At 36.9% G+C, this 16,051-nt stretch overlaps 1 protein-coding gene and 1 long non-coding RNA gene across 3 annotated transcripts in view; one reads left to right on the top strand and one right to left on the bottom strand.

The window, feature by feature from the left end:
• The window catches only part of LOC6038822, a 181,053-nt gene that overhangs the window by 147,973 nt on the left and 17,029 nt on the right, over positions 1-16,051 (top strand). The window contains exon 3 of one of the 2 annotated variants that reach the window (XM_038258591.1): positions 13,367-13,610. In XM_038258591.1, coding sequence (XP_038114519.1) covers positions 13,367-13,610 — 244 coding nt within the window. Of the gene's footprint in view, positions 1-13,366; positions 13,776-16,051 lie in introns of both variants that reach the window. The other variant, XM_038258590.1, reaches the window with a different exon arrangement.
• On the bottom strand, positions 595-1,081 carry LOC119768574. Its single transcript, XR_005278075.1, has 2 exons — positions 773-1,081; positions 595-695 (listed from the first exon to the last, which is right to left on the bottom strand). It is a non-coding gene; the product is annotated as an uncharacterized LOC119768574 (long non-coding RNA).

The raw sequence follows: 16,051 nt of genomic DNA, 5'->3' as shown, positions 1-16,051 counted from the left end.
AATGTACTTTTCGAATCTACATTGACCCAGAAGGGTCATTTTTTCATTTAGAACACAATTTTTCATTTTAACATTTCGTGTTTTTTCTAACTTTGCAGGGTTATTTTTTAGAGTGTAACTATGTTCTACAAAGTTGTAGAGCAGACAATTACAAAAAAAATGATCTATAAGCATAAGGGGTTTCCTCATAAACATCAGGAGTTATCGCGATTTTACGAAAAAAAAGTTTTGAAAAAGTTACTTTTTGCGTTTCTCTTTGTTTCGTCGTCCGTGTCTGTCACGGACGACCATAAACGGCCATGATCAACGACGACCAACTTTTTCAAAACTTTTTTTTCGTAAAATCGCGATAACTCGTGATGTTTATAAGCAAACCTCTTATGTTTATATATCAAAATTTTTGTTATTGTCTGCTCTACAACTTTGTAGAACATTATTACACAATTACCCTGCAAAGTTAGAAAAAATCACGAAATTTTAAAATGAAAATTTTTGTTCTAAATGAAAAAATGACCCTTCTGGGTCAATTAAGATTTGAAAAGTACATTAAATTTCCCATAAAAAAAATTGTTTGATAGTTTTGGTCACCGAGAATTTTTGTTTTTTGGCTTTAGTTGATGTTTTTCGGTGAGAAATGAAACAAAATTCTTCTTCGTTACGTTTCGGCCTACTTCTTGGTTTCGGCCATCTTCAGACTATATTTAAACACAAAAAAATACAAAAAATAAAATCTTAATCAAAAGGTCACAAATATGAAAAACACTTAAGTTACCACAAAAACTATTCCAGGCCAGGCTACTCCTGCTGGAGTGTCTGGATCGTGTCAGCTAACTGAGAGTCGTGCCGTGATTTTTTCGGCTGACTCTCTTTTAGTTTTAGCAGCAGCCGATTGTACGACGACGAGAGAGAAGCAGACTCCCGTTGGAGGTTCACAGCCTCCGTCCCCATCATTTTGATGTGCATCATCTCGGTCGTACATCTCGCGTTCTCCTTCTCGACCTTCTCCAGAATTTTAGTTCTGGAGAAATCGAAAACGTGTCCTATTCCCAGTGTGTGTTGCGAGAGGCCAGAGTTTGCTGTGTTGTTTAGGACAGCATCTTTATGCTGCTTAAGCCGCTTTTCCAGCTTCTGCGATGTTTGCCCAACGTAAGCCCTATCCTTACACACCCCGCAAGGGACACTGTACACGACATTAGTTTGCTGCATTATTGGTACCTTGTCCTTCAGTCTGCTAAAAACTGTGTTTTTTATTTTGTCGTTAGGTCTGTAAGCAGCAATTATATCGTGTTTGCGTAGCGCTTTCCCCACTTTTTCGCTCAAGTGTGGGATATAAGCCACCGATGCGTAAGTGGCAACTCCCTTGTCCCTCTTCTCCTCGCGCTCGAGAGAGTTGTACAGAAGGTGTACTCTCTCTGTACTTGCCACACGAAGCACGCCGGGTAGTTGTTCCTGCGTAGTATGTTCCGGACGATCTTTATGCTTTCCGGCCGCCTCTCCGCATCGGTCAGCATAAGCGCTCGGTCGAAAAGAGCGATGGCAGTGTTAAGTTTGTGGTTTTTAGGGCTTTCGGAGAGATAATCCAAATATCGCCCTACTTCTTGCTTGGGGAACCATTTTTTGTTTATCTTCTCTCCTGCCCTCGTTAGCGTTAGATCGAGGAATCTGAGAGAGGCGTCGGTCTCTCTCTCTACCGTAAACTGTAGGCTGTTGAATGTCGAGTTGAACGTACTTACCACAGCTTCAATGTCATCCTCCTTCCCGATGACGAAACAGTCGTCAACGTACCGCTTGTAGATCTGTAGTGTGATGTCACGTTGCCTTAGTTTGTTGATGTTTAGTTGTTCCAGCTTTTCCATGACGATGTCCGACACCACCGACGAAAGAGGAGAACCCATCGGGAGGCCGAAGATCTGCTTGTAGATCTTACCGTCGTACTGGAAAAAGGCATTCTTCAGTACGATCTCCAGCGCTTGTTTGAAGCTCTCCCATGGAATGGTTGTGTAGCGTGCGAGTTCGCTGTATCGTTCTTCGATGCACGTGTATATCTCGTCGACAGGTACGTTCGTGTATAATGATACCACGTCGAGAGAATACATTACACAACCCTCAGGTACCACAACTTTGCTGATGTCCTCAGCAAAGGTGAAACTGTTTTTTTACGTAGTACCGGGTTTTCCCACCAGGTGGCTCAAAATACCTGCCAGGTATTGAGCTAATTTGTAGGTGGCGGTACCGCAAGTGGAAACCACAGGGCGGAGCGGGCGATTTGCTTTGTGGATCTTGGGTAGACCGTAAATCCTGGGGGCGTTGCAGTGAAACAGCAGCAGATGGTCCCGCTTGGAACTGCTAATGTGTTTATCCGCGTACCATTGTTTCACTAACACATTTTGTTTCTTCAAGATAGTGTAAGTGGGATCCTTCGGCAGCTGTGCGTAGGTAGCGCAGTCGCCGACGAGCTCCTTCATCTTCTTCTTGTACTCTTCTGCCGTGATGACCACTACCTTGTTCCCCTTGTCCGCTCTCGTCACGATCAGCTGGTCGTTCTCCTTCAGGAAGCGTTGACTGCGTATGATGTCTTTCTGTATCCAATCGTTTTTCTTAGTGTGTGGTTGGTGTTGGTAGTTTACGTAGCTGTTTACCATGGCTGAGACTTCAGCCCGCATGTCGTCAGCTTCAGCTCTCTTCTTAGCCACAGTTTCGATGTCGTCACCAGTGAACTCCGTCTTCTTCTTGATCGCTGTTTCGACGTCAGCGACAAAGCGAACATATGGGATGTTGCTCTCGTTTTGGATGTTGAAGTTAGGTCCTAAGAGCAGTGTTCGTTCCAAAAAGTCTGGGAGGACGACGTTGGTTGTGTTCTCTATCCAGGTTGGTTCTCTCTGCATCTCGTTAATCTTAGCTGACACGATCCAGACACTCCAGCAGGAGTAGCCTGGCCTGGAATAGTTTTTGTGGTAACTTAAGTGTTTTTCATATTTGTGACCTTTTGATTAAGATTTTATTTTTTGTATTTTTTTGTGTTTAAATATAGTCTGAAGATGGCCGAAACCAAGAAGTAGGCCGAAACGTAACGAAGAAGAATTTTGTTTCATTTCTCACCGAAAAACATCAACTAAAGCCAAAAAACATAAAAAAAATTACAAATTTCCCGGGAAACGGAGAATATTTTTTTCCGGGAAATCCCGGGAAATAATTTCCTGGGACGGGAAATTGGACGCTCTAGTAAAAATCATTCAGTGGGAAAAAAATCGGTACAGTTTTGAGTCCCAACAAACCATTAAAGTGAACTTATACTAGCAGATTTGGAAAGTTAATTTCAACAAATATAAAATATTCCACAAAGGAGTAGTGCGGTGCTTGTGGGGACGCGCAGTCCTGTTTTTTCGTGTTATTTTCCGTCTCTTTTGTGCCGCTGTTCGAGTGCATGGGGTGATTAATTTTCTTCTTCTTAATTTTTCATATTTTTTAGTTCGCGCGTTCGTTGGCCGATGAGTTTTTTTGTTCTCTTCATATAGTTTTCGATAGAAACGATCCGATTTTTGTTTTTTGAGACAAGCAAGTCGTATTGCTGGATTAAGTCCTTTCCATATCATCGAGGATCGGAAGGCACGTCGACGAATATGTTTTAAGGCTTATGATATAGAATAATTTTAATGAATGAAGCCTACATCACCGTTGATCGGAAGGCACGCCGACGGAGAATTTCTATAGAATCGCGGTCGAATTAATACTATATTTAAATCCCTAGATAGCTATCTTCCCGCAGCCGGCTGCCAAAGATTTTTAAAATTTCAACCGATAAACAAATTGCCCTTGATCGCATCACCTACCACAGTGAATCCTGACCTCTTACTAACCCCTCAAAACTCATGTGATAGTTTGTCGGAGACGCAGTCGATTTAGCGGTCCCATCACTCAAGTATCGGACTAACATTCCCATCCACTTCCTCGTGTCTATAAAATTATAAAATATAAAATAAAATTTATGCGAATGCTGCGAATTTGTTTTCATTCTATAAAATTTGTGTCAGCAAATCAAAATAAAATTAGGAACCCCGTTTTTATGTAACAGTGCCATCCCGATTTTATCAAACAAATCTGATTGCCACAAATCAACGTCAATTTTAAAATTGTTCATTATTGTGTGAAGATTGGTTTTCGATTAACAATTTATAAGAAAAAGAATCCACCCGAGATTCAAACTGACGACCTTTAGATTGTTAGTCCAACTGACTAGCACTGATGGAGTGTTGTATGGCAAACAAATGAAGCAAAATGGCTTCTTTTGACATGGAGAATGTGTGGACAAAGTTTTATTGAAATAAATATAAACTCTAAATTAAAATGTTGAAATTCTAGATAACTACTTGATAACAAGCAGGTATCTTTGGTACACAGTAAAAATAATGTAAATTTGGAAGCTGTAATTTTTGAAGGTTGAATGTTACCTCTTTTATGGTGTAATTTAACTTCAATTTAGACTGAAAAAGTGGCATTACACCAGAAAAGTGGTAAAATTACAAATTTCCAGAAGTAAAATTACACCTTTTTTCTGACATAAAAGATGTATGTACCTCTTCCCAGATGTAATATTACCATGATTTTTTTTCTGTGTATGAATGGTTTAACTTCCAAATTATTTGTAGATTCTTGAAACACAGACTTGTGATTTTTGAGAACTCTTTGTTTACAACTAGAGGGTGACGATTCTCGAGATTTTCAATTTCCCGGGAATCGAGAGTTGAATTTGGCCATTTCCCGGGAATTCCCGGGACCCGGGATTTTTTTGACTATGCCAATAGTGCCAATAATTTTAAAGGGAAAGGTCATATATTTGTTTGTTTTCAATAAATTCAGTTACAATTAATTCACACTTATTCAAAGAAATGTTAATTTAAGAATCCGCATTATTTTAAGAAACTAGTTCAACCTTTAGAATTTTTCTTAGAATCTGCAAATACAAGATCGTTTTTTGAGCTTTTGTGGACTCAAAATTGTAGTTTAAAATTTTACGAATCTTAATTCGCACAAGTTGCACAAGCTTGTTGCATGAACATGTTATTAGATTTTCGTGAAGTTAAAAAATAGCAAATATATAATTTCCCAGTATCGCAATATGATTTTTGCAATATGATACATAACGACTCAAAACAACTATTTGAACTTGTTTTTTTTTTTCTTTTTAAAGTAAACTGGAAATATTCATTGAAGAAATATTTACATTTCTCAGGAAATGCGAATGTTCACAAATATCGGACCTTAACAAAGATTAAGACAATCTTTACAGAATGCTAGAGTTTTTTTTTCTATTGAGGTTGATGAGAAACACAAAATGACTTAATGTGGATATGTAAATTGAACTTATTGAAAAGGGTGTTCCCTCTTAGAAATAATAGATAAAAATAATTTAACAAAAAAACTTAATACAACAAAATTTCACTTCGAATAAACGAAACATCAGATAATCGAATCTCGACAAAATAAATTTCGCTGTCTTATTTTTGATTTTTTGTTCGTGATTCGGTTATCCGAAGTCCTATATGAATATTCCGATAATCGAACTTCGGATAGTCGAAACTTCGGATAGTCGAGTCTGGACTGTATTTCATTTCTGGGATGTAACTGCTACTTTAAGGTAAATTTTGGGCTCCACATTTTTTTGGGCTTCTCTCAATTATAGTTATTGGAATTTTCGACGAGTTAAAATTTACACTTTCTGAATAACAAGATTAGAGAAGCATAGGTTTATTCGAACTTGAACATTGAACATTCAATGTTCTAAACCATTTCGAATTTTCAAATGTTTTTCTGATTAGTTTATAACATTTTGCTTCGATATTTATAAGTAGAAAATTTCCCGGGACTCTCGACCAAATTTCCCGGGAATCGAGGGGTCCAAAAATTGTCGATTTCCCGGGAAATTTTTATTTTTTTATTTTTAAAACTCAAAAGAAATTTTTATAAATCCCATCGTATGAAAATTTTGTTGTTATAGATATGCCGCCTAAACTATCTCAATTAGGTTATCAATTGAGGTTATCACAATTACGAAGACCCACAAAAACGCCATTTAACCGCTGTATTTGACGTTCCAATTTGCGGTTTCCAATAACCACAAATCGTCAGCGTCTGTCAGTGCTGGAGAACTCATGTTTACCAAACACACACACACACACATGAATAAACCATCGCAGTATCTTGCTGTGGGAATCGCAATTAATCCAATTGATAAGCTAAATTTAGTTGCGTTTTGGCCACATTTACAACGCAGCAGCAAAGTTCTTCTCTGCGCAATGGTGATGCCGTCGGCTTGATGATCACAACATTTGTACAACACGCGTTGATAGCACGTTGAATGGGGGCGCAGTGTGTCGACTTCAGAACACATCCTACCGGAAGTCCAGGAATGTCCTGCGCTCCTCTGGCAGCAACGTGGTTTGTACACCACGACGATGGATGAGCATTTTGCACAGCGTGATGCCGGATGTGGTCGGTCCTGCCCAGATATCTAGGACGGGCCAAGTCGTGGCCGTTGTGGTATCTTGTCGCATCTGACGTTTTTTTTTTTTTTTTACATACCGTTTGAAAACTTCATATTGTGCCCATTTAAGACTAAAGATGGAATTTGGATAGTCGAATGTAAAAATAAAGAGTTTTAAAACTCAATTGGGTAAAACGACGACCTGACACCAGATCCTACACCACCAACGAAGTGCTCCATCAGGGTCCGGTACGGAAAAACCGTCCTGTCGACTCGACGACGACGTTCTTTATGGCTTAGTCAAATGTTCAAGCTCGCACATATCTTTCTCATCCTTGCACTCGTACCCTCGGCACACATTTATAAATTTCCAACAGGAACTACCACAACCCCCTAATGTTCCCCTGGGCGGATCCCGGAAGAAAGATATGACAACTTTCGAAATTGGAAATATATTACTGGAGACACCCCCGCCGCAGCCTCACACTATGAAGCGGATGGGCTGCGAATGATGTTTATTCTTCCGTAGACGACCTCGGTGGTTGGGTGGTTGAGGGTGCTGAAACGGTGGTTTGAAACGGAACGATCCACCTAAAACCCCAGAGGGAGAATAGCATCGGTGAAAGAGTCTGTGGGAACAGGAAGGTGGAACGGCAATTCAAACTTTTCATCGTGTTTAGCTTATTTTGAAATAGGCCATTACAAATGTTTGATAGGTCCACCATAATGCAAATAGAAAAATAAATTCTAATATTTTTACATAAACAAAGATAGAAAAAAAAACAATATTTTAGTTGATATTGAAAGTGAACCATTATTTCAAAAATCTACAAAAAAAAAGTCACACCAATGCAGCGAACAACTGATCCCCCACATGAATTCGTTTGCTCACCGAGTGAGTGTCTATGTGTAAGTGGAACACGTAAAAAGCAATTTGTTAAGCTTCACATTTCTCAATTGCAATATGTATATTTGCTGTCAGTACGATCACGAATGGATTTTCTGCTTCCCCCCTCCCCCTTCACAAAACTCGTAACCTGGGTCGATTTCTTTCGATTTTCGTTGCTGCTCTCGAGGACAGTTCAGTTTAACAAGCTTTTTGGTTCCGTATGCCGAAATCGAACGTGACAGAATTGGATTTGGGTGCCGCTGCTGCTCGATTTCCATCTCAGCTGATCAAATATTTAAATTTGCCAGTGGAACGCCGAGATGAGAGAGAGAGAGAGGGAGAACATTAAGATTAAATCAATCGTGCCCGTAACCGTTTTACGGATTAGCAATCGTTGTAGTTCTCAAAATTTACAACTCACAGTGGAAAAGGTTTTTTTCTCCAGGCGACGAAGCTACAAATCAGAATGGAAGTCTCTTTTATCCTGGCCATTTTCAGCGGAAAAGTTGGTGATTTCGACGTAGCGAAGTTTTAAAAGCCGTTTAGATTAAATAAAGTGGATTCCAAATTAGGTATACTATTTCCCTTGCGACACCATCATAAAGAGTTATATCAAAAAATTACTTTGGAACTCACACCTTAATTTAATTTCTTGGTGAAAATTAAGTGTATGTGACTAATACATATGTGCTAATTATGATAAAGTTTAGTAATGGCTATTAATCATGAAGGCCGTTGAATTTTTTTTTAAAAACTATTTCACCCCCTTCAAAATTGAACCGAAAAATCAAGGGGAAAAAATATTTCCTAAAAACTTCAAAATTTTAATGAAAATGAAGTGTTATCAACTGAATCATTAGCATGCACAGGGTGGGGCAACATGGGGCAACTGCCCCACCATCCTCAGAAATATGTTCTTAATTTGGTCAGGGGGTGTCCACAAATGACGTATTTTTCTAAACGTCCATATTATTGCCCCACCTTCCTCAAAGAGCTGAACAAAAAAATGCAAATACCTTATTTGGGAATTCATGGCAATTTTTATTCCAGAACTTGCACATCTTTTTGCGATCTGTAGCCTCGAAGTTCACTAAAAAATATATAAATATTATAAACATTATTCAGTATATTCTATATGGATCACCAACGAATGTTTTAGTTTTTTTGCTTGTATTTTTTCTATGTTTAATATCTGGAGTTTTTTTTATTACTTCCAATAAACCAAAGGTTCAGTTTTGCTTTTTCGATGTATTTGAAACCGCCGAGACGGTTGTATTCAAAAACACTCCAAAAGCAAAAAGTGAAAATTTGTTTTACTGAACCTTTTAGAAAAAAAAACTCTCGATGCCGGCTGATTGCGATCCGGAAAAATAACTTACAAAATAGGTACTCGGCATAAAAAATAAATAAAAATATTCGAGATTTAATCAACAAAAGTTTTTTTTATATTAGGCTGGTACAAATATTTTTAAAAGCTTTTGTCAACCCCCCTCCCCCCTTCAAAATTGGCTCGAAAAATCAGGGGGCAAAAAAAAATTTTACAATAAACTTCAAAATTTCAATGAAAATTCAAGTGCAACCAACTGAAATCAAATTAAAATACATTCTTCTGCGTTTAAAATCATTTTTTGCATGTTTGGGTTTATTAAAAAATCTTAAGATTTTTTGAAAATTTTCGATGCAAAATCTTTTTTTTTTCGATACAATTCTTGTTTTTGTCAGATCTTAGATTTTTTGAAAACTAATGATTGCAAAACAACTGAACTATAGTGTAAAATGCATTTTAAAACACTTTTTTCATTTAAATGTGAAGACCCCCCCCCCCCCCCTCCTTGACCTCGGCCAGGGCCGAGGGACAAAAACTTTTTTAAATATTTGCATCGGCCTTATTTAAATTTTAATGACTAAAAGTTTAATGTTAAAAGAAAATGATATTGTTCAAAGTAATTTTAGTAACTTTCCAAAAATCATCATTTTCCAAAAATCAAAAAGCGAAATAAAAAAACTCAGGATGTTTTCCGAGTATCTATTTTCTCTGAAAAGTCCTAATCCAGAGTTGCTATATTTGAAGACTGATCTGCAAATTTTCAGAAATTCCTATAGATTTTGCAGACTTTTGCAGATAGACTTCAAATCGATCAGAAAATACCTTCCAAAATTGAGATTTTTGAATATTCATATGACCATTTTGTATGATCAGCTCTCAATCGTATGGAAACTTGTATGGAAACACGAATGATGCCACAGGGAATGCATGAACATAGTTTCATCAAAACCAGCAAAAACACTTTCCAAATGATCCAATAGATTTTTTTTTATCGATTTGGTGTCTTCGGCAATGTTGTATTCAAAAAAATGGATTACGGACAAAATTGACGGTTTTTCAATAAACTTTCCAGAATCAGAATTTTTTGATATTTTAAGGGCATAACACCCCGAAATTTTCAGCTATAGAAAAAACGAACAAAAGTTTTGCCGCCGAGTTATTACTTAATAAAAATATGATGGAAAAATTGGATTTCTTTTTTTTTATTTTAATGTTTATTGCTAAATCGAATTTTCATTCGAAAAGTACTTAAGATTTGATAAAATGCATAGTTTTCAAATAATAGCAGATGTTAACATAATTTATGTTAAAAATATTGTTCATTGCTGATTTTTTTTCAGAAATGGAAGTATCAATTCTATTAGATGCAAGGTTGTATCTCTGCATTTAATTGTTCGATTTTGTGAGTCCAAGAACGAAAAATCAAGAAAATTTTCTCAGCTGCTCCAAATTTTTCCTGGAGGACATACAGTATGTAAAAAAAGTATCAAAAGATCGGACTTGTTATGCCCTTGTAAATACCTTTTTAACATACTGTAGATCAGTGGTTCTCAACCTTTACTGGACCATTCTCCCCTTGGCTGAATTTCAAGAACTACATTCCCCCCTTTAATATCTAACTAATTGGTAACATTGCACAAACGTCATTATTTTAACATTAATATTTGCAGAAAGATTACATTTTTCAAAACATATTTTTTCACTATTAAATAAAATATTTTTTATAAATGTTCCATAAAAAGCAAACGTAAACACTCACAGTTTTTTAGCAATCACAGGCAGAAATTTGATGACAAATAAGTTGCACAAAAAATATTATTTTAAACTCGATTATTTTTCAAAGTAATAGAACTTTGCTCAAAAAGATGAAAAAACTTTCAGAAATTTTTGTAAATAATGTTCTTAAAAATTCGCATCAACGCAAAACCTTAAAAACATATTTTTCTAAAGTTGCCCAGTTGTAAATAATTTAAATTTATTTAAATTTTTCGATCATGATCGAATAACAAAAACTCGAGAAAATTTTTTTCAATTTTTTATTTTTCAAAACTTCTCATTTAAAAAAAAACAAGCTTGAATTAATAAAAAAAATAGTACAGCTGAGTTTTCGTAAAATAAATAAAGTGATGTTTAAGAGAATTCAAAAACTAATCAGACAGAAAAAATCGCAAAAATAAAGTACAGATAAAGATTTGTATTTTTACAAAAATGCATTGGATTTCTATTGCATCGTCATTCCCCACCCCATTCCCCCCAAGAATGGCCGAATTCCCCCCAGGGGGAATTCCTCACCGGTTGAGAAACACTGCTGTAGATGAACACTACTTTCAAACATAAAAAATAAACATTTCAATATAAATTAAACATATTATGGCAATGATAAAAATTATGCGTTTATAAAAAAAAATATTTTCAATTTTACATGTTAAAATTAAGTCAGAATTTTTGTTTGGTAGAATTGATTTTTTTCCAAATCACTTTTTTTCTAAACGACATAACTTGACGGAAAAATGTTTGTTCTTACTTCTCTATGGCTCAAAAGTTGCTGGTTTTCTCAAATTAAACGAATTTCAAATAAAAAAAAAACACTGAATTTCGGTAATAATTATTTTTTAAAAATAATTAAGTATCGAACAAGTCATTTTTTTTTGTTTACAACTTTGCCGTAAACATTGAATCGATCAGAAAATAACAACAACAAAATAAATATTTTCGAATATTTACGTACCATTTTTGTATGGACAGCTGCCCTGCCCATAATTGAAAATTCGGCTATTATGCCAAATCAAGTATTCCGAGAAAAACGCGTTTTAGTGTTTGTCACCAAATCTCCACCAAGGCAATTTCCCATAAGACTGGCATATTTGCCGTTTGGTTTTTCGCATCGGCAGCCAAATCTGAACACTATTTTGGTGAAATTCAAGTTTCAGAAGATGCGTTGGAACTTTCTCTACCACCTAGTGCTAATATCTCGTTTTTGCCAAAAGTGGATATTAGCCGTTTTTTCAATGGTGGGCAGTGCCAACATTCAAAAGACTTTTATGGGTGAACTAATAACACAAAACGGTTTCTCTCTTCACAAAGTTTAAGCCTAGTAAAAAAATAAATAAAAAATACGCGAGAATTAGCCGACTTCGTAAACTATTGCTCATTGGCTCAGTAAAACATAAACTTGTCGCTGTTTTTAAAAATTAAACTTGGTGTTAGTATATACTTGAAAAAATGCTAACAATTTTTACTTTAACCCTCTTAGGTCCATCATTACTCCAGAACATCACACATACTTATCTTAAACTAAAATATCTTGACGACAATGCAATATTTCATCCTAAATCAACCTGCACTGCTTTATTCAGAATTTTATCTGTCAATCACTGAATTTTCATTTATTTTGATCAATTCAGTGTATGGTAATTATGTAAAACTTAAAAAAAAATTGATTTTACTCTGGGTGGTATGGAGTTAAATGATGAAAGTAAGTTTTGACTTTTCGAAAACAAAATCATTTTTTTTAATATGGCACTAGTTGAAAAAAAAAATCTATTTTGAAAATTATACAGTCTTGAACTTATGTTTTTTGATAGCGAGCCTTAAAAAAAGGATTTGTTCATTTGGTTTAAATTGAGATGTTGAATTCTTAAAAATTAATCAGCGATCACCCTAATTCCAGGGTGTTCAAACGCCCGTGAAAACGCAAATCTTGATGGCCGCCTCGCACGCTAGCAAAAGTAAGTAAAGTTCCACGAAAAGAAGAGTTTTTCTGCTGCTGCTGACAAAAAAAAACGAACGTCGTGGAAGAAAAAAGTCCCACGCAGATATGGAAAATCGCTTCACCCTGCTCTGCTTGGGTGGGATTTGGAGCGTAACCGGAGTGGAGTGAAGAAATTTCTACTTTTTTGTACTGCTGCAACAATCACGTCTTTGGCGTCGTCACGATGAAACACTGCTTTCCTTGGGGTTTTTTTTTGGAAAATCCTCTCGAATGGCACCACCGTTAATAATTCAAACGAAGTGGAAAGCACTCTCCCAGCAGGGGGAGGCAAGCAAGAAAAACGCGCAAATCCTTAACAGAAATGGTTCATAGTGAAGAATTCAATTTTGCAAAAGGAAAATTGCAGATTATCACTGTTCATTATTTGGGGGGTGGGGGATAGCGGGAAGCAGGGCCAGATCAAAGCTTGAAGATCAAAGGTGCCTTTACCTGAAATAAATAGTGCGCGAGGCAAAAAGTGAGGGAAAAACCACACTGGGAAAATGAATTCTGTTGAACGAGTCTGTCCCGCTCTGAAAAACTTTGACCTTTTGTTACCGGTTTTGTCGGATTGTGGGTTTCGACTTTATGTGCTTTGACTTTGAACTTTTGAGAGTTTTAAGCCAATTTGTTGCGATTAACTGAGAGCTGGATTTGCAGATAGTCCGATGGAACTTATTTTGCTTCATTGATGGAGTTTTGTTTTGCAGATTCAGCAACAAAGAGTAAGTTCATTGCTTAGTAGCAATGTTAAGTTTTACCAAGTTCTTCGTCTTTCCTAACCCTAACCGACATTCATTTAAAAGGTTAGACCACAACTAAGCTTGTTATTTTTCTTACGAAGTATTGTACACCAAATCAATATGTTAATTGAACCAAATTAACTGAATCAACTCTTTTTACCTTTCCCTCCAACAGATGAACATACTGGTAATATCGTTCCTGGCGCTGGCGTCACTGTCCACGTTCCCGGCGCCGTCGCTGGGAACGCCGGCCTCGGCCGCCGCCGCAGACGTGTCCGATCCGAAGAAATCGCTGGCCGCGGCCGCCGTCGCCCCCATCAACAACAACGGCCTGAAGGAGGTCTGGCAGGAGGACGAACACGAGGTGCTGATCCGGAACGAGCGGGGCACCAAGAACGGCGGAGGCGCCGGAACCGCTGGTAAGAAAGACCGCAAAAAAGACAAAACCCAGTCCTCGTCCTCTTCACCATCATCATCTTCATCACCACAATCCTCGTCCGCGGGGGGTGCCAGCAATGGCCACCAGAAATACAACAAACAACAAAACACTAAACCCAAACCGTCTGACCGACAGCAGGCACAGAGTAAGTTTTGAAAATCTTTATTTTCTTTTGTTTGGTTTTGATTGGCTTTCTTTTGTAATAATTGGTTCGTCTTATGTTTCTAACAAAATTTCAAGTAGTTTTGCGAATAAAACAAAATTTAATACACTAACACCATTTTTACAAACTCTGTATAGTTTCGTGGTTTGAGTTTATTGTAACACATTTCCGAGTCCATTTCATACAAGTGAATTCCTAACAGGACAAGTAAGCTAAAATTGTAAGAAAAAACAAGAACCTAATAATAAGCTTTAATTCTAACATAACTGCAGTGTGAATGAGTGAGTGTGAGTTACTGGAAAATGTTTAGTCAATTAGGGTGGGTACGTTTTTTATAATGTTCTCCGATCACGTTTTAGTATGGTTCCCCTTGTATGACATGCCCATAGGGGCTCTCATGCCAAATATCAGCGAATTTCGTTGTAAACTGGCTGCGCGCATCAGGGTTAAAGCTTACATGGAAATTGCTATGGAAAATTTGGACTTTTTGTTCAAACGCTCCTACAGGTCTGGGAAAATCACGCGCCAACTTCTGGTATGGTCAGGCCTAAAGGGGAATGGTCTGGAGAACATTTTTTCCCGAAGAGAGCATATGGATTCGTTGTCCCTAGACCTGGCGCATCGACGAAACATCCGATGTCTCCGGAATCAACGGTTTTCCCTCAAAAAGCATCAAATTGTCCTTAGCATGCTATGGAAGCTTGATGAACACCGCGACGCCATATGTCAGGTAGCTATAAGAGGAGGAAAGCAACTCGCGACAAAATTTTGAGGCTAGGATTTTTGACAGGTATGGTTTTCATAAAGTATTCGCCTCCTTTTCTCTCCAACAGAAAACTGGGGACAATGTAGCTGTCAAACAAGGCAAAACTGTCAAAGTCACTCAGAAATGAACTCAAATCACTCAAAGTTCATTTTGCGAGTGACTTTAACATTTTGGCCTAGTTTGACAGCTACCTCGTTCCCAGGTTTTCTGTGGGAGAGAAAAGGAGGCGAATACTTTATGAAAATCATACCTGTCAAAATTCCTAGCCTCAAAATTTTGTCGCGAGTTGCTTTTCTCCTCTAAGGGAACTTTTTATTTTTTATCCGGAATCTTAAAATTGATTAAACATTAATAATGCCAACGATTCCAAGTCGACGCTGTCGTGCTATTTGCCGTACTTAGCTTTTTGACGTTCCGAGAAAAACGCGTTTTAATGTTTGACCTTGAATAAAAAAAAATTAGAGCACGCAATGTAAACAATAACAATCAATAAAATCGCACTTACATCAATTTTCAGGCTGTGTCAAGAAAGCACGACAAAATTGGAACTTCTTTCATATGAAAAGTGACAACAATGCACGGAGTTTTGTCGGTTTTTATTGTGTATCTCAGGATTGTAATCAAAGTTGCATTGTTAAATTGATTTGGTTAATCGCGATGCATTTTCTTGAAATAATTCGAACTGTCAAAAATCCACCAAAGCATCTACCGGTGGATACTTTTCTACCACATCCGGGTTCGTGGTGTAGGGGTAAGCGTGGTTGCCTCTCACCCAGTCGGCTTGGGTTCGATCCCCCCGAGCATGGGTAAATAACAAGGGAATTGCCTAATAATACCTTTCTCTGGTATCAATACCAAATTTTGGTATTCCTGGACCCTTTAAAATTTGTCTTGAGGATTATGCAAGAGCAAAATGTGGTATCATACCAATTTAAGGTATGGTTTGATATTGCAAAATTGCAGAATTTGTCGATGGTCGAACACCACATTTTGGTATTCTTTTGGTATTAAAGTGTTTTATCAAATTCCTCTGAAATTATGGGAAAATTTTGACCAATTTTGACAAAATAATTAATTTTGCACTAAAATGATGTCTCAAAGCGAATGCTTTCATTGAAAACCGGAAACTTCAAACTTGATTTTAAACATTTTTGATATACCCCCTACAGAAATGACTTGAAATTGTGGAAAATTTTCTAAGTCAGGATGGCACATTTTGGTATTATTTTGGTATTGAAAGGTTTCATCAATTTTCTCTAAAACTATGGGATTTTTTTTACCAATTTGGACAAGATAATAAATTTTGCGCTAAAATGACTTGAAAAAAAAACCAAATACTTTGAAAAACGAGTCAATCGAAAGATTATTGAATTTTGGTGAATTCCAATCCAGTTTTATTTTAATAACACTTATTTTTCAATCTTGTTATTTTTCAGAATCTTCAAGAACTTCATGCACAGGCCGTTCATCAATGACAAATGCATTCGGTGTG

The sequence above is a fragment of the Culex quinquefasciatus genome, chromosome 3, assembly GCF_015732765.1.
Source record: "Culex quinquefasciatus strain JHB chromosome 3, VPISU_Cqui_1.0_pri_paternal, whole genome shotgun sequence".
Classification (NCBI taxonomy): Eukaryota; Metazoa; Arthropoda; class Insecta; order Diptera; family Culicidae; genus Culex; species Culex quinquefasciatus.
This window is presented reverse-complemented; position numbering and strand designations above follow the sequence as displayed.